The 25446-nt window shown below is 46.6% G+C and overlaps 1 protein-coding gene across 1 annotated transcript in view; it reads right to left on the minus strand.

Annotated features, from left to right (window-relative positions):
• Positions 1–25446, minus strand: part of Ankrd33b (ankyrin repeat domain 33B) — a 75710-nt gene that overhangs the window by 25770 nt on the left and 24494 nt on the right. The window contains 1 exon segment of the mRNA NM_001191565.1: positions 6941–7070. Within this exon segment, the coding sequence (NP_001178494.1) occupies positions 6941–7070 (130 nt within the window).

Here is a 25446-nt window from a genome sequence, read left to right on the forward strand (position 1 = left end):
ATGCTAATGCTAGCTCCCAGGCTGTTCCAGCTGACCTGCCCTCCTCCCTCCGCAGCACGCCCCCTTATACCTGGTAGGACTCTCTCCCTCACTTTTGCTGTCCTCTCTGCTCCCATTGCCCTGGCTATTGCCAGTCTGCTCTCTCCCAGCTCCCTTCTCTCTGATCCTCTTAGTCCCTGAAATTAAGCTGCCCCCCACCCCCACCCTGTGCCTTATTCTCTATTTTACCTATAATAAAAAAAAACCTTCCCCTTTAATTATGGAGTGGCCATTTCCATGCAGTATTTTGGTCTGTTTGTTTTTAGCTACCTGCCTTGCACACATCCAGTCTCAAGCTTGAATGCGAACCCTGTAGACAATAGCTTCCTGTAGCAATGTCAGAAGGTTGGACACTCCTTCTGGGAAGGAGAAGCTGGGAGAGGAGAGTCTTTGCTCCTATTCACCCCTTGTTTGCTTGCAGTTCTTTCCAAACACTGGGTACCACATTTAACACAAGCAGCACACAAGACGAGCAACCAGGCCTTGTGTTAGGGGGCCTTGTACAGTCAAGTTGACCACCCTCCAACTGCTCGACCCAGGGCAGGGTCAGTGGATGTGACCATGCCACCCCACAACCCTTTAGTGCAAGGCAGCCACTCTAGCTCACTGACAAATAAACCCAGGGCTGTCTGAAGCGAGCCCCCCAGTTCCCCGGGCCAGCGGATACCAACCACCCCAGGCAAAGTGTCGGCTCAACTTTAGCCCTCACAAACCCCATACCATAGAGTTGTGGCATTGGGAGAGCAAAAGAAGAAAGAGTACAGCCCCAGGCCACTGAGAAAGTCCCATTACATCCACTGACCCTGGACCCAGAGCACAGCTCCAGAGTCTCCGGCTCAGGATCCAGGTCACCAGGAAATTAAACCAGTATATCCCTATATAAAGATATCCCTATATAAAGAGGAGAAGCAGGAAGAAAGTGGAACTCAAAACACAGAGGACTGTGTGACAGAACCTCAGCAATGTCCCCAGGACCTAAGGGTGTGCACAGCTGCAGCAGAAGAATCTGGACATTCCTCTGGCCACCATAGGTCTCCTTCAGGACATCAAGCAGATGGGGTGTGACACCTCACTGATGTCACGTGGTTTAAAGAGCAGCCAAACTATTAGGGATATAGCTCTTGCAGAGCCCTCACCTATAAGGACGTGGTGGGAACAGTGAGGACTTTTCATCTCAGTTTGAGGGTAACGTAATCTGTGTCTATGACATATTTCCTGTGTACAGCACTGACAGGTTGTTATGCACCCATCTTGGAGATGTAGCTGTAGTGTGCAGGGGCCGAGGGGTGTGTGATTGACCTTCAGATGGTATGACAGCTAATCTCTGCTGTCACCTTTATGGAACTTAGATTAACAGGAGACACACCTGACGTGGAAATTTCTGGTTTCTTTGGAGACTCAGTTGTGCCATGTCTTTTTTGGAAACTGTCTTATGAGAGGATGTTATTTTGCTGAGAACAGACACATGGTGTTTTTCTGGAAGCTGCCTACAGAAAGGGCATGTGATATTTTGCTGGAGTGGATGCTTGCGATGACACCTGACGTTTGGAAAGGGTATAAGTATAACCCAGCAGACAGTGGACGATGCTGTGGTATTGGCTCGCCTTGCTGCTTTTTGCTGGTCTTCCTTGGGTTTTGCTAATGTTGTTCTTCGCTGATGATGCTGTGGCATGGGTTTGCCTTGCCTTCTTCAATGATCATCGTATGTTGTGACGTCATAGAGAGAAATGCACCAAAGAACTTCTCATGGTATTCTGAGGACTTGGGCTGATTGGCAGAGCCTTGTGGTTTCTTCTGGATCAAACTGCTATTGCTGATTTGGGAATGGTGTTTGCAAGTGGATCAAGCTACTGCTGCCAATTTGTGTGAACTGAACTGCTGATATCCTGGACAAGGAAAAATCAGAATTTCCCAAAAGAACTATTTCTAAACAGGTCCACTCCCCCGTTGTTCTATTAACCTTTCCTTTCTGTCACCTCTGGTAGGTGATGGGCTAGAAGGTAGGTTAAAGCATCGAAGAACTCTTATTAAAGTCAGTTTTGAAAAATCTAAAACTATACACACCCCCGGCTATGTTGTATGGTTGCTTCCAGAGAATTTAACTGGAAAGAAAAGACCCACCAGAATGTGGGCAGCCTCATACCATTCAGACCCTGACTGAATAAAGAGTGAACTGAACATCAGTATTCATGAATCTGTGCTTCCTGACTGGGGTGCTTCAAGTCTCTGCCCTCACCTCCAGGATGGACTGTACCCCCAGACCACACAGACCAAATAAACCCTCTCTTCCTTAAATTGTTTTAGTCAAGTACTCTGTGACACTGATAAGAAGAATAATTAATCTGGGCAGCCAGCAAAGCGAACAGGTGAAGTCACCAGTTGCCACCTGGTCCTCGCTACTTTTCTTTGAACTCTTGTGGATTTCTCACAATAAAGCTTTGGGGAGAACTCATTGCCCAGCACAGAGCTCTACTCAAAGCTGTGGGGGAGGGCTTAATAGTGAAGGATTCGGGTACGTGAGGCATTTTCCAGCTCGGAAGACAGGGCTGCTCCACCCTAAGAGTGAGAATCGATGCTGGGAGGCTGAGAACAAAACAGGCAGATGGAAATTCTAGGAGCAACTGAAAATTGTTTCCCGAAGGAAACGCACACTGGAGAGGAGCCCAAACAAGCACAGAGAAGTTGAGATGTGACAGCTAGCTTCTGTGGGTTTTTAAAGAAGACTGATTTATCACTTTCATTTTGTGTGTATGTTTTGACTCTGTGTGTGTGTGTGTGTGTGTGTGTGTGTGTGTGTGTGTGTGTGTGTGTGTGTGTGTGTTGCCTACAAAGGCCAGAAGAGGGCGCCAGATGAACTATTATTAAGGACAGTTACAAATGGCACATAGGTGCTGGGAACGGTCTTTGTTTCCACTGTCAAGCATGAAATATAGATGACATTTTCAGGTACCAACAAAATGCAAGGGCTGGAGAGATGGCTCAGTGCTTAAGAGCACTGACTGATTTTCCAGAGGTTCTGAGTTCAATTCCCAGCAACCACATGGTGGCTCACAACCATCTGTAATGGGATCTGATGCCTTCTTCTGGTGTGTCTGAAGACAGCTACAGTGTGTTCTTATAAATAAAAATAAATAAATCTTTGAAAATATTTTAAAAATGCAAAAAGCAGGTGGGACTCCAATAACTCCCAATACCAGAGAGGGAAGTAAGCAGAAAGAAGGGAGAGGGGGAAGGAGGGGCAGTGAGGGAGGGGAAAGCAAGGGGGAGGAGGATGGGCGGGTAAGGCACCCAGTTATTATTTATTATACTCAGTCAAGTTGTTGTTCAGAAGCATTTCAAATAAGCAAGCATTCAGAAAGCACCCTACAGCATCAAACGCTAATGAGCAAATCAATCAGAAAAGAGATCTCTCCTCTGCATTCTCCCACTGTTCATGATCTTGCCTGTGTTCATGGCCCTCACTTTTGCTAATTCCATGTTTCTGGTTCTGTGCCTTTCATTAGCCACTGGGACCTCCTTGCTGACATCTCCCATCATTTCGAATAGAAGCAATGCTTCTGCAACTCCCTGCTTCTTAATTTTCAACTTTTCACAGTCGGTACTGTTCCCTGACCAAACACCCAACAGCCTAGACTCCTACGTCAGCACGACAGCAGCACCACTGACAGCTGTCTTCCTGACACACAGCTCTCAGCCCTTCCTCTGTCCACCCTCCCTACATCATGTCACTTGGAACCACCCTGCAGGACACTGGCCCAGCCCCTATCTCCATCATCGAACTCTCCTCTCGTCTAGATATTGACTAATACCACACAGCATACACCATCCCTACAGCTCCATCCAAAGCCCAGGCTTTGAGACACGTTAGCTAAGAAACCTGGCTCTGAGTTCTCTGTCCTTGGTGTTCTGAGCCCTAGGCAGATGAAATGTTCCTATTGCATACAACAGGGCACCCTCCCCCAATGCCTGAGCCAGGAGCACTGGGTCCTGTGTCTGTTTCTGTGTCCTGTGAGCTGGAGAAAGACTCAAGACAGGATGGGCCATCACTTCTTGGGCCCTTGATCCCTGACAGTGCTGGGACCACAGGATATCCTATATAATGGTTGTGGTCACCAAACACCTACCACTGTTGTGATGGATAGGTGTAGGAAAGTTTAATCATCACCTTGACACAACTATAACTTTCCCGGGGAAGAAGTTGCAATGAGGGATTGTCTTGATTAGGCTGACCTGGGGGCAAATCTGTGGGGGATGTTTTTGATTTTGTTAATTGACATAGGAAGACCCAGTCCACTGCAACTGGTGCTATTCCCTGAATGAGGGTCCCAGGTTGAATAGGGGAAGAAAACAGAACTGAGCAGCATAGAAGCAGGCATCGTTCTATCTGCTCTTGACTGTGGCCATTATGGACTATTTAAGTTCTTGTGTCCTTGACTTCCTCAATATGATGGACGTAACCTGGAACTATGAATTAAAGCAAAGTCTTTCTCATCTAAGCTGCCCCTTTTAGGGGGCATTTTATCACAGCAACAGAAATTAAACTATGGCAGAGATGCTGTCATATACCCACTGCTGGTGGCTGAGATCTGGGCTTCCAAAATCTGGGATCCTACAACAGAGATAAATTCCCCACTCTAGAACTGGAGGAGGGAAGGGGCATGTGCTGACACAGTGACTTAGGGAAACTCTCCAGCAAGAACATCTGGACTGGCCTGTGGGGTGCAAAGACTACCTCTTGCTAAGGAAGATGACATAGATGCTGGTGTTTCTCCTCCCTTATGTCACCTAATGATATCTACCCAGACTGCCCTTGACATGGAGCCTAGTAAGCCAGAGGGAGAGTAGAGGTCTCTTCCCCTTGGGGCAGCTGCAGACACTTCTACCAGTATCACCCACCACACTCGTGCACTTTCTACAGCTTCAGAGCCTTGCGCCCAGTTCCCACCTATGTGGGAGAGTCTTAAATCAACTACACAGCTAAAGTCATCTGAGAGGAGGGCGTCCCAGTTAAGAAAATGTTCCCATGAGATCAGTGGCAGGCAAGTCCGGGGGCATTTTCTTAATTATTGATTGATGTGGGGAGAGCCCAGCCCATTGTGGGTAGTACCATCCCTGGGCTGGTGGTCCTGGGTTCTATAAGAAAGCAGCTGAGCAAGCCATAAGGAGCAAGCCAGTAAGCAGCATCCTTCCATGGCCTCTGCATCAGATCCTACCTTCAGGTTCCTGCCCTGTTTGAGTTCCTGTCCTGACTTACTTCAATGATGTGGAAATGTAAGCCAAATAAACCTTTTCCTCCCCCCAATTTGTTTTGGTCATGGTGTTTCATTGCAGCAATAGAAACCCTAAGCAAGACACCACACAAGCTGCCCACAGTCCTTCAGGACACAAAGGCCTCTTCTCCCTGACACAGCCATGGGCAGCCGTACAAGTTACGTACAAGAACCTGACTGGTGAACTACACTGTCATCCTTGGTATCTTTGGGTACAGGTTCCCTTGTAGGTACCAGAACCCTGAGGTTCTCAAGTATCTTATATAAAATGATACAGTGGGGCTAGAGAGATGTTTCAGAGATTAAGGGCACTTACTGCTCTTACTAAGAACCAGGGATTGTTAATAGCATCACATGGTGGCTCACCACCATCAGGTCACTGCAGGTCCAAGGGATCCAACGTCCTCTTCTAGCCTCCCTGGGAATGGCGTGTGTGTGGTGCACAGACATAGAAGCAGGCAAAACATCCATAAAGTAAAATGATTTTTAATTTTTTAAAATGGTGTAGTATTGGCATATAACCTACACACATTGTATTGTGTGCTTAGACCAGCTCTAGAGTATGTACAGTAACTAATGCAGGGTAGATATAATATGTATTATGCTGTATTTTAAGCAAATACTGATGAGGGAAAATGTATGTGCTTTAGTGCTGACACACTCGTCGTTTGAGTGAGTGCTGTTGATATTTGTTTCACTCAAGATCAAATCTGGGGCCTCACCACTGAGCTGTCTACAACTCCTCTTCCAGATCCGATTACAACGGTGTATTTTTTTTTAATCCATGTTGAATCTGCAGATGGGGAGTCTCAAGATACAAAGGGCTGACTGATGTATAAGGGAAGGATCAGTTATTTAAAACTGTTTGAAAAAAGTGTCAGCATTTATGTTAAACAGACTCAATACAATGTTTCTTTGTTTGCTGGCCTCTAACTCCGGTTGGGTGGTCTTATGATCTGAGCTTCTGGCCCTGCTGCATGCAATCTACCTCCTGAGTGCTGACGTCATGGGTAAGCAGAGACCACGCCTCTTGCACAGTGAACCCAGGGCATTAAGCATCCTAGGTGAGCACTCTGTGGACTGCGCTACATCCCAGCACTCTGAATGGACTGCCAACCCCTGGGCACCCATATGCACTTGGTAATGGCGGAGTATATATTCTCCTCCAGAGGTGACCTGACATGTACTTGGATCCACTTTTGCAGGGTTCTTACTAATTTAGTCTCACTCGGTTACATGAATTCTCTGAAGCTCACAGAGAGCTGTCCCCAGCATTTCTTTATAGGTAAAAAGCAAGGTCACCTTCTCAGTGGATCTAATTACATAACTGTCAGTAAGGCTTGTGACTGTGGCTCCGGCCCACCAGTACCGTGCCGCCCAGTCTTGGGGGATGTCAGTGCTCTGAGAGGCAGGCAAGCCTGCCTTCCGAAGGCAGCTCTACACAAAGACACTAGCTGGTGGCAGTGATTCCTGACCGAATGGGTAAACGTGCTGCTCCAAGAGCACAGAGAGAAATGTGCACTCTCTCCTGCATGCCAGTCAGCCCCTTCCTGGCCCATCTCTGTGGGATGCATTCAGAAGTCGCTGTCCAGCAGCATCGCCCCAGAGGGAGAATGAATGCCAGCTCTTACCTGCTTGGGCAGCAGTGATCAGGGCTGTGTTCCCTTCGCTGTCCTGCCAGTTGACGTCGATGTGGGGACACTCTGCTAAGGCCACCACGGTATCCACAAAGCCATGGTAGCACGCAATAATAAGGCCAGTCTGGAAATGAAGAGGGGAAATGGGTCAGAGGCACACAGCCAAAGCGTCATCAGTGAGCTCTGGGGACCCTGAGGGGACAGCTGTCTTCCAGGAGGCTAAACCAGAGGCAACAGGGACTGTGATGGTTTGTAAATGCAAACAAGGGACTGGCACTATTAGAAGGTGTGGCCCTGTTGGAGTAGGTTTGTCACTGTGGGTGTGGGCATTAAGAACTCCATCGTACCCTGGAAGCCAGTCTTCCACTAGCAGCCTTCAGATGAAGATGTAGAACTCTCAGTTCCTCCTGCACCATGCCTGCCTGGATGCTGCCATGTTCTCACCTTGGTGATAATGGACTGAATCTCTGAACCTGTAAGCCAGCCCCAATTAAATGTTGTCCTTATAAGAGTTGCCTTGGTCATGGTGTCTGTTCTTAGCAGTAAAACCCTAACTAAGACAGGGACTCCAGGTCCCCAGCTTCAACCTTTTCAATTCTTAAGCCAATCAAGTATTTATCTGCTGATAATCAGAGTCCATCCCATGAGGTACAATGTGTAAAGACATCAATGAATGGTTAGATGTCTGCCCTCAGGGCTGTTTCCTCCTGATGGGAGAGAAAGCAAGTGTGCACACACATACATGTATACACACACACACACACACACACACACACACACACACACACACACACAGCCAGTATCATGTCTAGTATTCAGCAGTGTGGGGCGAGTCAGGATGTGAGTGAATGGCAGCAGACAGAGTTAGAAGCCAACTCACAAGGAATGTTTGGACCCTGATTCTAAGGAGGCAAGAAAACACAAGCCAGGGGAGCAAGGACGGGAAACAGCTCAGGCAGAAAAAAAAAAAACAGCAGAAGCAAAGCCAGACCTGGGCTTGTCTGTCAGGGGATTCCCAGAATTCTCAAACTGGGGCAGAGTGAACTGAGAGAGCGGAGCGGTACCCAAGCCCACAGAAGCTGCGAAGAACCCCAGAGCACTTTGAACAGTTGGTGATCAATATTCTGCATTAATTTGGTCTGCGGGGCAGAAATTGGCTCCAGGAGACCAAAGGGGCATGTGCTATGGAAGCTGATCGGGTGACAGTGGCCCAAGGTGGAGCCTTGGGTAGCAGATGTGTGTGGATTCTGGTATCATCTCAGGAAGATGCTTTTCTGTTAGGATGGACCTGGGGTACGTGAGAACAGAAAAACCGAGAAGACCCCAAAGTCGCACCCTAAGAAACTGAGTGGGTTTGTCCACCATCATAGAAGGGGGATGCTCTGGGAAGAGCAGGTATTTTAGAACGTAGCTATGCAGACCAGAGCACACTGCACCTCAGAGGAGGGTGCTCTGTGACAGCAGGGAGAGGTCCACGCAGGGGGATGGCCGATTTTGGAGATTACTAACTAATCAAATATCTGCCCAATTATCACATGCATACAAGGTGGATGGTCATAGCGCATATGTGTAATCCCAGCCCTCCAGAGGCAGCCGGAGGTGGATCTCTGACATTGTAGACAAGCCTGGTCTACACAGCAAGTTCCAGGACAGCCAGGGTTACACAAAGAAATCATGTCGAAAAACAAACAGAAAAACAGCAACAAAAGAATACACAATAGTAACAACCTTCTCCATTGCCAGTGGGGATGTAAACTAGTACAGCCATTATGAAAGTGGGGCGGAAGTTCCTCACAAAAACTAAAAGCTGAAATAGCATCTGACCCAGCTGTACTGAGACATGCCCAAAGGATTTAAAGACAGTACATGACAAAAGTATCTGCATGTCCTGCCATTCAGTGTTAGTCACAGTAACTAAGACAAGTACCTAGTTCACGTACGCATCAACCCACGAATGGATGAGAGAATGTGGTCCAGGGGCCAGAGAGATGGCTGAGTAGTTTTGTTTTTTTAGCACACTTATCGGAGCCGGAGGAGGAGGGGAAAGAGGAGGAGAAAATGTTAAAACCCAACAATGAGTTCCTCATAATGTGCCAGAGAGGCAGACAAGGCCTTTGTAGATGTGACTAGTCAGGATGAAGTCAAATCCACTGTGGTGGATGGCCTTATAGGCAGAGGAAGGAGACAGCAGGGAGAGGATCATATGAAAACACAGGCAAACTGGAGTGATGGGTCTTCCAACCAAGAACACCATGGACTCCCAGGAGCCACAAGGACTGGAAGAGACAGGAAGGACTCAAAGAGTAGAGCTTCAACCTACAGAGTATCAGAGTACTCGGTCATCCAGCATGCTCTCCCTCCCAGCATGCTCTTCCTCTCAGAATGCTCTCCCTCCCAAAGTGTGCTATTGCCCAGAGTGCTGTGCCCCCAGACTGCAGGACAATATCTCCCTGTTGCTTGAAGCTAATATAAGGCCAAAATTAAACTGGGAAAGATGAGGTGTACCTCAGTAATTGCTCTCTTCTAGGGCTGTGGTAGTGACCACCATGATGTAGGAGAATGTCCACCTCTGAGTGGCTTTGATCACTTCGTCACAGGAAAAATTTGGACAAGAGTTTTAGTAGGGATGCTTGCAGCCTCCAGAACTTGTCCTTTCAAGTCTACTTAGCACAGTTATTCTCCAGGGAATTTATGTACCTGGCCACCCCAGTGCGTTTCCATAAGAGTAAGCTGTTCCCGATCTCTAGCTTCTAGGCTAATCACCTCGCCCAGATGCAGTGATTAGTTCCAGAAAAGTCATGTGACCTAACAGGCCCAGTGAGAAACAAGAGAGGTTGAGAAGATGCTGCATGAAGACTGCTTTTGGCTTGGGCTAATGGTGGCATTAGGAGAGCCAGGGTCTAACCAGCCATTGTGAGCTGTGGAGGGGAAAGGCTGTTGCTGAAGCCTGAGGAGGCAGCTTCCACCAAGAAAGGTGAAGACACAGAGCCCAAGCTGTGCATCCAGCCCCACTTACCAGTTGTGGTGGTTCTAGACTTTCCACTTTAGTTGTTTCTAGGATTCGTTGTTGCTGCTGCTTATGGAAGCAATGGCTAATGTGAATTCAATGTGGGCTTTGTGGCAGTTACAAAGAAAGGTCTTTAACTTGTTCATATACTTGTTCCATCCACTGGACCACCAGGATTCTACTCACCATCAAGTCTATGCTAAGCCCTGCAGACCTGTGAGTCCCAAGAAGACTCCTTTTTGGGACTTAGTGATACTCTCTCGTGTGTCTGAGGAATTACAAAACCGAGGCCTGATAGATTAGGTCAGAAATAGAAGAGAGTGGGAATTCTATGCTGTTCACTGGAAATGCACAAGTGAAACATCCAGGCATGACATCCTAATACATACATACATACATACACACACACACACACACACACACACACACACACAAAACCAGTTTTTAGAAATGTATTAATTAAGTAGATGACACTAAACACAAATATGAGATCCAAGGCAAGAAGTTACCTTTTTGTCCCCAGAGGCTTTACTGGGAGGACCTGCTGCTATAGACAGATTTCTGTGTACTCCTGCAAGTCACCCTTGAACTCCTGACCCACAGAGTGCTGGCATTAGAAGGTGGAACCTTTGAGAGGTGACATATCATGAGGCTGAAACTACCATGAATGAGATTGGTGCCTACAGAATAGAGACCTCAGATAACTTTCCAGATCCCTTCCCAGCATTCAAAGACAGAGAGAGACACAGTGGCCATCTGAAACCTGAAGAGGACCTCAATAGGACCAAGCACCACTAGAACCCTGACCTCTGACTTCCATAGGTTACAAAACTGCAAGAAAGAAACTCCCCTAGTTCATAAGCCACACAGTCCACAGGGTTTAGTAACCCAGCAACTTCAGCTGGCCAAAGCACTTAATATATAGCCAAGGGTATGTCAGGGTTACCTTCTCTGACACACACATCAAGGAGATGTTAATGGTCTGCTAACACGGGCTCTTTCAGCACAGCCAGTGCATGCTCTGCTACACGGAGGGTGCCAAGTTTAAATTCAGAGTACTCCCACAGTGGCCCCACCAGATTTTCAATGAAAGTGTCACTTATGAGTTGGGCATGGTGGCATACGGCTATAATCTCAGCACTCAGGGGGCAGAGGCAGCAGGATCTCAAACACAAAGCCATCTTGAACTACAGGACAAAACTGACTCAAAGGTACAGAAAAAGAATGATTTTTTCCATATGGCACCTTTCCTGTTACCATAATTAATGGCCCTGCCAAAAGAATACGTGTTGAGGCTTCGTCTTTTGCTGTGTATAATTCTAATGCTGGCCCCCAAGATCTGGTTGTCACAGGGACAAGTGAATCCTTGTGTACACCAAATGATGCTTTGTGACTTTGCTCCTTAATTTGAAACTAAATAAAGATGCTGACAGCCTATAGCTGGGCAGAAGAGAGGTTGGTGGGGTTTCAATTCTCAGGCTTGGGGTTGAAGGACCACGTGGGAGAGAAGAGTGGGGGCGGAGAGAGGAGAAGACACCATGGGGTAACCGATCCTGAGAACTGGCCACGAGGACTGGCCAGCCGGAGCAAGAGCATCCCAGACGGAACATGGCAGACAGAACATGGCAAGTCGTAGCTCGGGGTTATTGGTAGGGAAAGAGATATGCTAGCCTAGATGGTAGATATCTGCCCAGGTCTAAGGCTTTATTATAAATAAAAATAGTTCTGTGTCGGGGCTGGGGATTTAGCTCAGTGGTAGAGTGCTTACCTAGGAAGCGCAAGGCCCTGGGTTCAGTCCCCAGCTCCGAAAAAAAGAACCAAAAAAAAAAAAAAAAAAAAAGTTCTGTGTCTTTTATCTGAGAACTGAATGATCTAAGGTAGGGTAGAACCCCCTGACTGAGATTAATCATTACCACAACAAATACTAGATCATGTGCTCACGTGATCACTAAGGAATGATATCGGTGTCTTAAACTAACATCTACAAGACAGCACAATCAGCTCCATAAAGGCTGCCTTGTACTCTCCAGCTGATGGGGTTTTTTGAAAAAGGTCATCCATATATAAGGTAAAGCTTTTTTCAGTTCTTGAATTTTAAGGGGAAAGAGCACAGAGCAGTTGCTGGAAGGATAGATCAGCAAGCTGCTGGAATTGGCAGTTTTTCTGCTGACCCGGTCACTGCACCAACTTCTCCATCCTCCCGGCTCAACTGTCAGCTCACGGTTGCACAAACAAGACAGAATGCTCTCAGCTCACTGCGAGAGCACCCAAAGTCCTCCTGAACATCACTGGGTGGAAGCCTTGCTCTAACATTTGACTGAACACATTGTAACATCCCCTTGTGCGATTACAGGCATTAACGCTCGGGCATACACATGCATGCACACGGTGTTTTTTACATCAGCAAAAGTACCTCTGAAAGCGACTCTTAGATCTAGAGGAGTCCCTCACAGTCACCAAACAAAGCCCTTCTGTTCCTCTCTTAACAGTGTATAAAGCCTAGGCGCCTAAGGCTTTCTGCACTTGGGTCCTGATGATCTTGGGTCCTGCACTTGGGGAGATACAGCGTGTCTGGATTTAAGAACAAATAGAGACTGAAAACGTACACACAGTCCTTGGCAGAAGTCCTAGGCAGTAGCTACCGTTGCCACTCGACAGGACCCTCCTCCTATAAATATTCCAGTTCCACAGGCGGTTATATGACTCTTGGGGTCCCTGGGACTTGACCAGCCCTTCTCTTGGGACCACCGGCACTGCGATCCTGCTCCCTACTACTAAGGAGTCTGTCCCGCCCACCACCTGACAAAGAGTTCCCAGAACAGGAATCAGGCTTCAGATGACGGCACCCTGTTGGCGTGAGCAAGACATCTGGTCAGAAATGAAGACTGCAAGAGAGAAAAAGATGACTAAACCTGGGGACTCTGGATGAGACAGCAGGAGACAGGAAGCGGTGATGCTCGCTCATTGGTGGTCCCCCTCCCCCACCCTCCACCCCCAGGGGCCTTGGTGACTTTGCAAAATCAAGTCCCCCTATCTTCCTGAGGACTAGTCCAAATGAGCAGCAGGTCCACATTTAAGTTCTAGTCCACGTTTCCAGAATGGAGAGTTGCTCACGAGTTTCCTCGTCAGCTGAGGAGCTACTTACAGTTGAAGGCTGGGGGAGGTTCGGGTTTCTCCACGGGCTGCCTATGCCCTATAGATGGCCCCACATCCAAGCACATGAGGCAGCTCAGTGGGTTACATGAAAGAAGAGGACAGGAAGTTAGGATGGGCGTAGAGCAGGGAAGGTGGGAGGTACTACAGGGGTGGGTACAATAATATACATTGTAAACATGTCTGAAATTCTCAAAGAATAAAAAGTAATTTAAAAAAGAATCATCTTTAACTGATTTAGATCCTGTCTTGGCTGAAGGGACTCGGGGCTCCCACGTTACTGTGACTTTAGTTGCAATGCCAGTGTATTTATATCCTCTGTCCATTTCCTTCTGGCGTCTTGGCTTTTTCCTCATCGATCAGACTAAGTTCTTTGTGTATTCAAAGTCAGCACTGTCCAAGAGATATAGAATGGGTGTCATGAATGGACATCATATAAAATGTTCTAATGGCCCTGTTAACAAAAGCAACTCTCCTAACAGTGTCTTTTATTATTTAACCCAAAATACCCAAAATATTTCCATTTCAACAGCAATTAGTGTGACAGGAGGGAGATACCCTACCTTCCTTCCTTCCTTCCTTCCTTCCTGCCTTCCTTCCTACTTTCTATTTTGCCATCAAATTTTTGATTTTGATATAATAAAATAATTAATGCTTTCTGTTATGGTAATGCTTTCTTGTGAAATCCTGCCTGGGTTGGAGAAATGGATCAGGGAGTAAAAGCACTTGCCATGAAAGCCCGCCGACCTGAGTTTGATCCTCAGAACCCACACACAGGTGGAAGGAGAGAACTGACTCCACAATGTTGTCCCGACTGCCACATATGTGCCATGTCACTTATGCACCACACACACACACACACACACACACACACACACACACACACACACATGTATGCATGCGCAAGAATAATAACTTTTTTCAACACAAAAATGAGAAATCCCTTCCGGGTAAGCATGGTGTTATTTTCCTCGAATTCTAGTACTCAGAAGGGAGAAGTAGGAGAATCAGAGGTTCAAGGTCAGCCTCAGTTCTATGAGAACCTAACAGAAAATAAAATTAAAACACATCAGGTCAGGGCTAGAGAGATGGCTCAACAGTTAAAAGCATTGGCTGCTCTTCCAGAGGTCCTGAGTTCAATTCCCAGAAGCCACATGCTGGCTCACAGCCATCTGATGCCCTCTTCTGGCTTGCAGACATACAGAGCACTCATACATTTAAGAAAAGACATAAACAAACAAACAAACAAACGAATCACCTCTTTCTTTTAAAGCATCACGAAGATACTCATATTTTATTTGGGAAGTTTCCCGATTTCCTTTTCCATTGTTAGGTCTTTAATTCACTATTGCCTTAATTTCTATAGCTGGCAGATACTTTGTAGAGGTCTAGTTTTTCCATTTTCCACATGGTAAGCCAACTTTGTTACCACAACTTGTAGACAAATTCTATCTCCACTGGTCAGAAACACTGCGCTCAGACATTTCAGAGCGCCCTTTGGAGCTTGGTCCCATCAACCACTGAGCTCTCCTGGTTCCTGGATGATCCTGACTTCACACTGTAGCGTTCAATCTCCTTGCTCTTACACTACTACAGAATTGCTACTGCAAGTGTGCTAAGGTTCGGCCATGTTGCAAAGTTAATGTCCAAAGTGGTGGCGTGCAGTGAGTCACCCTCATGTGTGGATTAACGCTAGTATATAAAGAGCCTTAGACAGCAAGTTCAATTCTTGCCTGCTCAAGCATGTAGGCTCTTTAGCACTTCTTCATTCTGCCACAGAATCACAGCAAGAAAGGTTCTGCTGGACATAGCTCCTTGATCTAGACCTTCTGGTTTCCCAAAGCCAACCACACCTCCATTGTTTACATGTTACTCAATGTACACTAAATTTATTACAATTAAAGACTAAGACAGTAACCAGGTTTTGGGTTTTGTTTTTTAAATCAAATCACATTAGGAGTGAAAAGAGTAAACTTTACAAAACACCAAGCCATAGGCCCTGACAGGACAGCCCAGAATGATGCTCAGGCCGCCAGCAATGGGAATTTCTGTATCTCCTAGGGAAGGACAAAAGAAGCCGTTGTTCAGAGTCACTGACTTAATACTGTCACACTATAAACAAGAGGAATTCACTGAATCTGCAGCAAAAGAAGCAGCTAGAAGTAAAACATTGTCCAGTGTTTCTCTCTGACCCAAGTAACACTCAATACAGTAGTCTCAGGAGTGTCTAGAAGTTACAGTGGATACCCCAATATATCGAAGATATCTAGGATACCAGATAACATGGGACATTCATGAGGCAAGACAGACAAAGACTAGAGTGCCTAAAGAGAGAGAGGCTCCATGTGATACAAGCAACAGAGTTGGAGAGATAGGGCTACCCAAGCCCACTGGAACCCACATGATGCCACCATGACAATGGTGTTTGACATTGTCAAACATGGAGCTGCACACTCAGTGGTCTTGCCTTTCTGGAACGGGAATGCTTACCCTGTACCTTTGCATCCTGGACGTATGTGAATGAGTCACTTCTCTTTTCACTGTAACTAAATACCTGACAATAATCAACTTCAGAGGAAAGCTTTATTTCCCCTTACAGTTGAATAAGGGGTACAATCAGCTCTGCCGGGGGAATTCCTGATGTCAGCAAGAGACATCTGGTCACTCTGTACCTTCAGTAAGAAAGCAGAAAGAAGACAGGAAGTAGAACAAAGCTCTAAAACCTCAAAACCTGCCCCCAGAAACCCATTTCTTCCAGCAAGGCCATACCTTAAGGTACCATAGAGTGACCCTGAGCTAAAACAAGAGCCTACAAACCAAACACACATTTCACCCCAACACTCAGGAGACAGAGGCAGGCAGATGAGTTCCAGGTTAGCCTGGTCTACGTAGTGAGTCCCAGGCCAGCCAGAACTACAGAGTAAGACTCCATCTCAAACAAAGAGCCTATAGCAGCAATTCTTAACCTGTGGGTCATGACCCCTTTGTGTGGGACAGGGAGATGTTGGGGGGAAGTGGGGGAGTGGGGAAAGGGTGAAATGACTCTTTTACAGGGATTGCCTAGGACCACAGAAAACCAGATATTTACAATGCGATTCATAACAGTAGGAAAATTACAGTTATGAAATATCAATAAAAATAATTTTTTGGTTGGGGGATCAGGAAAACATGAGGAACTGTATTAAAGGGTCGCAGTGTTAGGAAGGTTGGGAACCAGTGGCCTATGGAGACATTTCCCATTGTAAACATAGCAGTATCTAACTCATTCTTGATGTTTACTTGAGATGACAGCTAAGAGACTACTTTGAGTCTTTGGGATGACTTTGAACTTTGAGTTTTGGACAAGTTAGGACACTAGGATTGTGGGGACTCTAGAGATAGACTAATGCACACTTCACTGGGATCAACAGAAGAGTCTGGAGCTCTAGGGTTGATGGTTATGACTTGAGGTGACTGATACACTTGGGTATCAAGTTGACCAAAGGTAGAGTTGTGATGATTAACGTTATTGTCAACCTGACTGGATTAAGAAATGTCTAGGGCGGTGGTTCTCAACCTTCCAATGCTGCTATCCTTTAACACAATTCCTCATGTTGTGGTGATTCCCAACCATAAAATTCTTTCCATTGGTTCTTCATAACTGTAATTTGCTACTGTTACTGTCATAATGTAAATATCTGTGTTTTTCCAATGGATTTAGGAGACCCCTGTGAAAGAGTCCTTCAATCCCCCAAAAGAAATACTGACCCCAGGTTGAGAACCACTGGCCTAAGGCATTAATAGCATCTACTTTGGGGTTCTGTATGTGAGGATGTTTCCAGGGAGGTTTAACTGAGAGTGAAGGTCTACCCTAAGTGGTACCCTCCCATGAACTAGGGTTCTAGGATGAATAAGAAAGGTAAAATCCAGCTGAACTCCAGCAATCCCTTCTCTGATTCTTCATCTGCCCAGATGTGAACGAGCAGCCCCCAATACTAGGCATGACTCGGTCAGCCCATCCCTGACTAGATGGGTGGTGTCTCCCAAACTATGAACCAAAAGTCTTTCACCTTAAGTTGCTTCTTGTTGGGTACTTGGTAGCACTAATAAGAAAAGGTAATCAACATAATGAAATACAGGATGATTGTTATCATGTAATGATTGTAATCATGAAAAGTTACTGCATGTAATATTAATTGTGGCTAAATACATATACTTAATGCCACTTATCAGCTCAGAAACTTCTCTCTAGGCTTCAACCAGGATTTGTTATATGCTTAGAAGACATGAGATCAATGCTGGTCCCCAACCCTTCTCAAACAAACTTCTTTTGAAATTGGAACAAAGCGTTAAAGAACAATTTTTCTATTGTATGATCTCATTAAATATTTAAAATTATATATATATAGGAAGAAATTTAATCATGAGGGAAGTAGTAAATAGTAAAATAAAGTAAAAACAAGTAAATTTTTCAGATGTTTTTCTAAAAAGTTAACTATTAACAATACAAGGGGAAAAAAAACAGCAGGATTTTAACATGGCTGGTCTAAATGATGGCTTTTTTTCTTCAATAGTAGTAACCCTCATTCTTATGTAATGAATGGTTTGTCCAATTTAATAATCAAAATTTTAATTTTTTTAAGAAAATAAAAACTTCAGCAAAGCCTCTCATCTCATGCCTTTAACAAGTTCACAGACAAGTTCATGGGTTGTGAAGACACACTACAGAGTCTGAGAAAAGGCTGCCTTTTGATCCACAGAAAGCAGAGGGAGGGTACCCATGAGCTTACTACACCAGCCATCAACCAAAAAAGGAACAACAAACTGAACCTTTCAAGGGCTACAGCTTATCATCAACTTTACAGATTTCTTAAGAAAAAAATCTCCATAAAACTCAATATAGGAACCTAAATTGCCCACTAGTGTCAGACTCAAAAGAATTAAACCCCTTTGAACATATAGAACACATTAGGTTATCTGCAAACATTTCCCATTTCTTTATCTTCAGGCTCTCAGACCTCAACCCGGTCTCCTTAGTGTGTCGGTGTATGGTTGTCTCCATGTGTACAGTCGTTCATGAGTCTATGTGTGTACACAAGATGTGCACGCACACACGTATGTACATGTGGAGACTAGAGACTGATGTCACATGTCTAATTCGGCCTCTCTCCAACTGTTTTAAGTACCGTGCCTTTCCACTGCAACAAACACTCACTGATTAGCTAAACCATCTCATCGGCAAACCCCTGGGCCGATTTGTTACTTGCCCCATACTCCTGAGCTTCTGACATTTTGAGGCGAGTGCTGGAGAGCCTACCTCAGGTCCTCATGCTTGCCCGGCAAACGCGTTATACCTTAAGCCATCTCCCAGTCTCCCTACTCCCCACAGCTTTTTAAAGACAATAGTTTCACAAATACTGAACTGGCTGTACCAAGGCTAGTTTATAGCATGTTAAGGGTGGCAGGATTCAACACCACCAATGCAAAGGGTGGAGAATGAACAAGATGGCTGATGATTCCCTCAAACAGACCTGGTTGGATTCACCGTCTACCCCAGCCACTCCAGGGAGGTCTCTGGACCGATAGTGTTGCCAGGAGCTGGAGAGAAATGCACACCTCAGGCCCCAGCCCCGGCCCCCCGAGTCAGAGCCTACATTTTTTAATAAGCTCCCAAGTGGCCTGTGAGACATGCGGCAGGAGGATGTGGGGCACGGCTGTGGAGTGAAGGAGACTCTCAGCGGAGCGGTGAAGATGCTCGCACCGCTTGGAACCCGAGTCCATACACCTCTTCTCCTTCAGCAGGGCCAGGCAAGGTCTTGCCCAGTCCCATCTTTTTCATGGTATATCCTAATAAACTCTTACCTATCCCCAGCCTACATACCCAGAGTCACTCCCACATGGTACTACCAGCAGGCTGCCTCACTGAGAACAACTGATAGCCTTGTGACCAGCCTGGCTGCAAAGATCATGAAGAAAGGCAGGAAATGGCGACTTGTATTTTGTCTTCTAGATTTAAGATATATAGGCATAGTTATATCTGCTAGGAATGGGTAAGTAGACAAATATCCACAGAAAGTCAGATCCCAAGAGGGGAGTCATGTTGCCTCTAGATCCGTCTCCACCCACTGCCGGCAGCACTGGTAGCCGGCCAGGGCCTGACAGGGTGTAGAAATAGGAAGAGGAACCAAGAAGATGAGTTCATAAGGTCCTTCCTCTGGGGAAACTGGGTCTAGGGAAAGAGCCCAGGAAGTAAACAATGCAATGTGAGCTGACCCAGGGGACAGCGGGCAGCACACAGCAGGTGGAAACTGGCCCAAGCTATAGAGGGGTTGGCACAGTGCAGGCAGAGACTTCTTAGTCAGCCGCCAAAGGAGCCTGGGAAGACAGGACCATGACACAAATTCGGAGAAGCCTCCAGATCAAGGTGGTTCACAATCAGGGCTGAGGCTAAGTTAGAACCACAGCAGGGGCTTCCCAACACGGAGTACAATCAGACCCCCCCCCCAAAGCGTGGCTTTCCAGTAGGAGGTGAGGAGGAAAGACGGCCTTCCATTTTCTTTCCTTTTTAAGATAGTCTTTGAATGCATGCCCCTCTCTGCTTTTCTGCTTTTTTAAAACCAGGCTGCAGCCTCATTTGTGATTTCAGACGTAACTGAAACTGACATCTGTCTGTCTGACTCATAGCTGTTAAGGCAGATGACTTCAACAGGACATTCTGGGCTTTGGAATGTCTGTGCTTACAGGTGTTCGTTAATGTCTCCTAATGCGATCTCTTTATGTAAAAGGATTTAAATTATAACCTTTCCCAAATGTGAAGGTGCTCGATATCATTAGTCACCAGGGAAATGCAAATCGAACCCACAAAGAGACAGCACCGCACACCCACTGGAGCGGCTAAAATTAAAAAGACTGACAATACCAAATGTTGGCGAGGGTGTGGAGCGCTCGTGTTCCCAGCAGATGGGGGCTGAGAACACCACTGGGGAGCCAGTCTCTGTTAAAGCTTAGCATGTGTCTGCCTCATGATACAGCAGTGCCACTCACAGACACGCTCCCAAATTAAGACCAATACAAGAACATCGGGAGCCTGATTCATAACACACAGCCCCAAATGGCAAACACTGTAGCTGTTCATCATCAAGGAACCTAATGAAACTGAGGGTGGCAGCTCGAGTTCTCTCCCCTATTTCTAAGGCTGGGGGAGGGGGAGGAAGAAAAGTGAAAGGGGATTGAGTGGGTAAACCTGGAAATACACAAATGCAGGAAACACCCTTAACAATAAAAAAAGAAAGTCTTGCTTCATGCAACAACACAGAGGGATCTCAAATATTCCACCGAACCAAACAGTCAGACCCCCCAGAGTGCTTGCTGCCACCAAACTTAGTAATTCCAGTGCAAGGCACTCATCTGAGGAGGTCCAAAGCAAGGATTCCAGGAGAGACCTGTGCACCCATGCTCACAGCTGCATTGCTCAAATAACTAAAACACCCAAGGCAACGTGGATAAGCCACATGAGGTGTACACACACAAGACTATTTCTCTGCTCTATGGGGAAATGGAATTCCAATACATGCCACAGCATACATGAACCTGGAGGATAACCCAAGTAACGTAATGGTGCAAGTCACGGAAGCCAGACACAAAGGGGCTCATATATCCCCACATGTAGTCATTATTTTTCACTGCTGGGATAAAATAACTGGGGATCAAAAAACAAAGCAAGACAAAAACCCAAGCCAAGAAACAAAACAGCAGCAACAAAAAACTCACAAAGTTAGGGTTTCTGTTGGTTTATGGTTCCAAAGAGGAAGTCCATAATGGCCGGACAAACATGGCACTGGGCACCAGGTGCAAGATGGCTGGTCACGTTTTGTCACACAGGAAGCTTGGGAGAGCTAACTGCAAACTGGGTGAGCAATAAACCCTCAAAGCTCACCCTCCAGCAAAACTGCACGTCCTAACAGTCAGGTGACCTCCTCAAACAGCATTATGAACTAGTGACAAGTGTTCAAACTCCTGACCCGAGGCACGTGGTCGGGTTGCTCATTCAAACCACTACAGTCTGCCTATGTGAAACACGGAGTAGGCTAGAGAGCATGGACATCAGGAAGACAGACCTGGCGAAGACTTCACAGTTATGGGTGTGTGTGTGTGTGTGTGTGTTTGTGTGTGTGTCTGTGTGTGTGTAGCGCGCATTGCTAAAGCTTTGGAAACACCAGTAATAGTTACGTAGCATTGTGAAAGTCATCAATGTCACTAAACTGCACTCTTGCAACAGAGGTTAAAGGAGACAGTTTTGTTACATACATTTACCACAATGTTTAAAAACAATGAGATATGAAGCACACACACATACAGAGAGCTATTTCTTTCAAACAGGGGAACCAACAGGTAAACCACTTCTTCCTGCAGCTGTTAAAAAAGAAAAGGGCTGGCGAAGTGACCAGTAGACTGGAACTATTGCTCTTGCAAGAACAGAAGCTGAGTTCCCAGTACCCATGTCAGGTACAGCACAGCTGCCTCCAACAGATTCCCTCCTCTGGACTTGGTGGGCTCCTGCACTCAGACAAGTACAGATACACATACATACATACATACATACATACACACACACACACACACACACACACACACACACACACACACACACACACCTTAAAAAGTAATAAAATAAATGCAAAGAAAAGACAACCTAAGAGGTACGAGGTACACAGAAAACAGATAAATCTCAAAACCCTTTACAATGAATGAAGAAAACCAGGCCTGGGGCGAGGCTGTGTGAGTCCACTGAGGCTCTGCCTTGGTTCTACTGATTCATGGATTTAAAGCAACCTGCATAGTGGCCATCTCAGATGGATGAGGGCTTACTAGAAAGGGGGCACACTGGAGATGGAGACCTGAATCTTGGAGTGGGAGATGACCACACAGGTGCAGATAGAGCCACATGCCATGCATGGCATCTGGTTGATACTGTGCCACACGTGTCAGATGACCATGGAACTCCCTGCTGCCCACAGACCTCACAGCCATCATGATGTCCTATGGAGGATGACTTGCTTGGGAGTGATTTACTATGCTGACAGTCATGTGAGAGCACAGCACATACGTGATGTTCAGCCCAGTGAATCTGATAATAACATGTGAGTATGTATGCTCCTAGGTTATGCACTTCCTATCTTACACCCTTCATAATTTTTATTTTTGTATACAGGTACATATGAGTACACATGTGCGCATGTTCATGTATGTGAAACTGCATAGGTGTCCAGCCACATATTGTGCAGGCTTATAGTGGACCGGTAGCAACCTCAGGGTTATTCCTCAGACACCAACGACCCTGTCTTTTGAGACAGGGTCTCTCATCGGCCTGTAATTCGCTGAGTAGACGATGTTGAGTGAGTGATGTTTGAGAACCAGAGAACTATCCATCTCTACCCCACAATGCCAGGATTACAAGTGCCCTCTACCACCCCTGGCTTTTCCTAATGTGGGTTCTGGAGATCGAACTCAGAGACACGGCTACCTCTAAAGCTCTATCCACTGTTTTTCATATATTGTTTTACTAGCAAAAAGAATCTTAAAGTACAACAGGATGTTCTGTTATGGTCAGAACAACATCATGTGGGCCCCCATCGAGCTTGTGTTTACTACACCACAAGGCCACCGAGGGCCTGGCCCAGCTCGGCTTTCCGGAGCACAATCTATGACTTCAGTACCCCTCCTGACAACTCATTTTCAGAGGGTGTACTCGGAGTGGACTGCTGAACCTGTTGAAAAGCATCCAGCTGCTAGAACACACATGCTCTGTAGTATGTAAGTAACACCTCCTCAGTAAGGCACTGTTAATATAACACAGGGTAAGAAAGGCCAAGCACTGTGTGCTAGAGGGCAGGGCCACAAGCAGGAGCTAACAGCACTGTAGCCACTGCATGAGAAAGCAGCATCTCCTTAGGGTGGAGAGAAAGCCAACTACAGGAAGAGAAGCATGGGAGAGTGAGCAAGGCAGAGCAAGGCAGAGGAGAGGCAGAGAGATCTACCTCTGACTGGGCGCCTGAAGAAGGAAACATTGGAGGGAGGAGCAGTCTAGGACTCTCTGTAAATATAGCAAGATGCAGAAATCCAAAACCACTTAGAACACCACCCATGTACACACCCAGCATATGTCAGTTTGAAGTATAGGTTCCTATCAGCACCAAGCAGAACTACGGGTTCATAATCGGTAAGTGTAATCATTTGCAAAGGATGCTGGGATTACAACTGCACTCATAACAAAGGCACCCTATTGCTTTGGTGTGTTTTCTTCCTTGCCTGGAACAGATTGTCCAGCTATTCCAGGAACAATAGATGCCAGGGGGACAACCAAGCCGGAGCCACCAACTGCTGACTCCTGAGCCCGCCACAGCAGCTCTACCATGCCCTGGATTTAATTCTCTAAGAAAGCACTTCCCCCTCCAAGAAGGTAACCCCTCCCCGCCTCTCAGTTATTCAGCTTCAGACTGGCATCATTCATTCAAGAGGACTTCCAGAGTCAGAATCATCCAGAAGGCTATGACCAGAAAAGATAGGGAAGCATCAGGGTGGGGACTCACAAGCAACGGCCCATCCTCGGGAAAGCATGCAGATCCCTGAGGGGTGTGCAGCACCCCTGCCACACAGGATTCTGAGCCTTGCTCCCGTCTCCTGAGATTACTACTGTCTGAAACAGACTGCATTGCACACCCCAGAAAGACATGTGCATTGGGGTGTAATGGCACAAATGGTGGTCTTAGGCCTGGAGAAGCAAATGCGGGTGGATTCCAAGTTTAATACTAACATGGGCTTCCTGATGAGATGCCGTTTCAAAATATAGATTCATAAAGGGTGGAGGTTCATCTTAATTCTTGGTTTATATGAATGTGATCTGATTTGGAAACAGTACCTTTGTGGATAAGAATCTGAAGATCTTAGGGGGTTGTCCAGGAGACAGAGAAGAGTACATGAAAATGAGGGTGATGTTTAGAGCAATACCACTATACACTATAGCCAGGAGTGCCTGGCTAGGCAAGGGAAAGACAAGGCACAAGGGCTCTGTTGTCTTCTGGATACCTGACTTCCAGACTTCAGAACTGTGGCAGTGGGGCCCATCCAGGCTGAGGTCAACAAGCACCCCTCCCCCACCCAGCACGAGGTCAGTACTGCCTTCGTACTTCTTCCCCTGACTCCCATCATGCTCAGGGCTATCACCCTTGCCCCATTTCCCACCTCAGACCCCCCCCCCACCCATATCCAGACAACCCTCAGCTCCTGCTGCTGGGTTCCAGAACTCCACTGTAGCTTACACCTCCTCTATAGCCCTTCTCATTCAAGGCCTGGGACTTGGGTCTCAGGAAACTGACTCATTGGTGATAAGCAGCTCTCACGTGGTTCACTGGGGTCACAGCTGGGTGATGACGACAGTTAATTTGTCTAGAAGTCCCCTCTAAGAATAAAACTGTCAGCCCAAATGGTGAGCAAGTGACTGCCTCAGAACTATGGCGGGTTCCCTTTTCACTGGGGGCAGTAGTTCCCTGTGGCCTGCAAACTCTGTTTCTCATGACTCTGTGAGGGAGGGCATGTCTAAAGACAGCAGCTTTTAAAAGCGTTCTCAATCCTCTGCTTATTAGTCCCCGCAGTGAAGGAACTCATCACCGTGCGCTCTGGAAGACCACAAGGGATGTGGGGGCTCCTGAAGTCCCTAGAGATGGTTCTTCTATTGGGCAGCATAAGACAGGAAGCTAAGAATGACTTCTTGGCAGAAAGTGAGGAGACGGGAAGGAGTTCACACAGACAGATGCCAGGAACCCAGAGCTGCTAAGGCTGGGTGAGATCAGCAGAGGGAGGACACAGAGTGGGCACAGAGAGAGGGTGGAAAGGCGGCTTCATAGGGTGGGTGGCACAATTGCAGGTGTTCTCTCAGGGTCAGGTGTGTGCCAGGCTAGAGGGCGACTGGAGGAGGTAGCAGGGAACAGAATATGGGGTGAGCAAGATGGGGAGTCTGAGCTGAGAAAAGGGAGTGAGAGGCTGGCCCAGAGAGAAGCAGGATTCCTGGGATCCCTGGATTTTATTCTTTTCTTTTTTTTCTTTTTTTTGGAGCCAGGGACCGAACCCAGGGCCTTGCGCTTGCTAGGCAAGTGCTCTACCACTGAGCTAAATCCCCAAACCCCTGGATTTTATTCTTAACACCAGAAAATTTATCACAGAGATGAATATGGTTATGAGACAAAGAGGAAGTAGAAAGGGGAAAGAGAAGTTGGCTGGTTGTCTTATAAACTTTAGCATTTTAAGAGGCAAGAAGAAATCTAAGTTGGGGCCAATCTGGGCTAAACAGTGGGTCCTACATATT

This window comes from Rattus norvegicus, chromosome 2, assembly GCF_021556685.1.
Source record: "Rattus norvegicus strain SHRSP/BbbUtx chromosome 2, alternate assembly SHRSP_T2T, whole genome shotgun sequence".
In the NCBI taxonomy this organism is placed as follows: domain Eukaryota; kingdom Metazoa; phylum Chordata; class Mammalia; order Rodentia; family Muridae; genus Rattus; species Rattus norvegicus.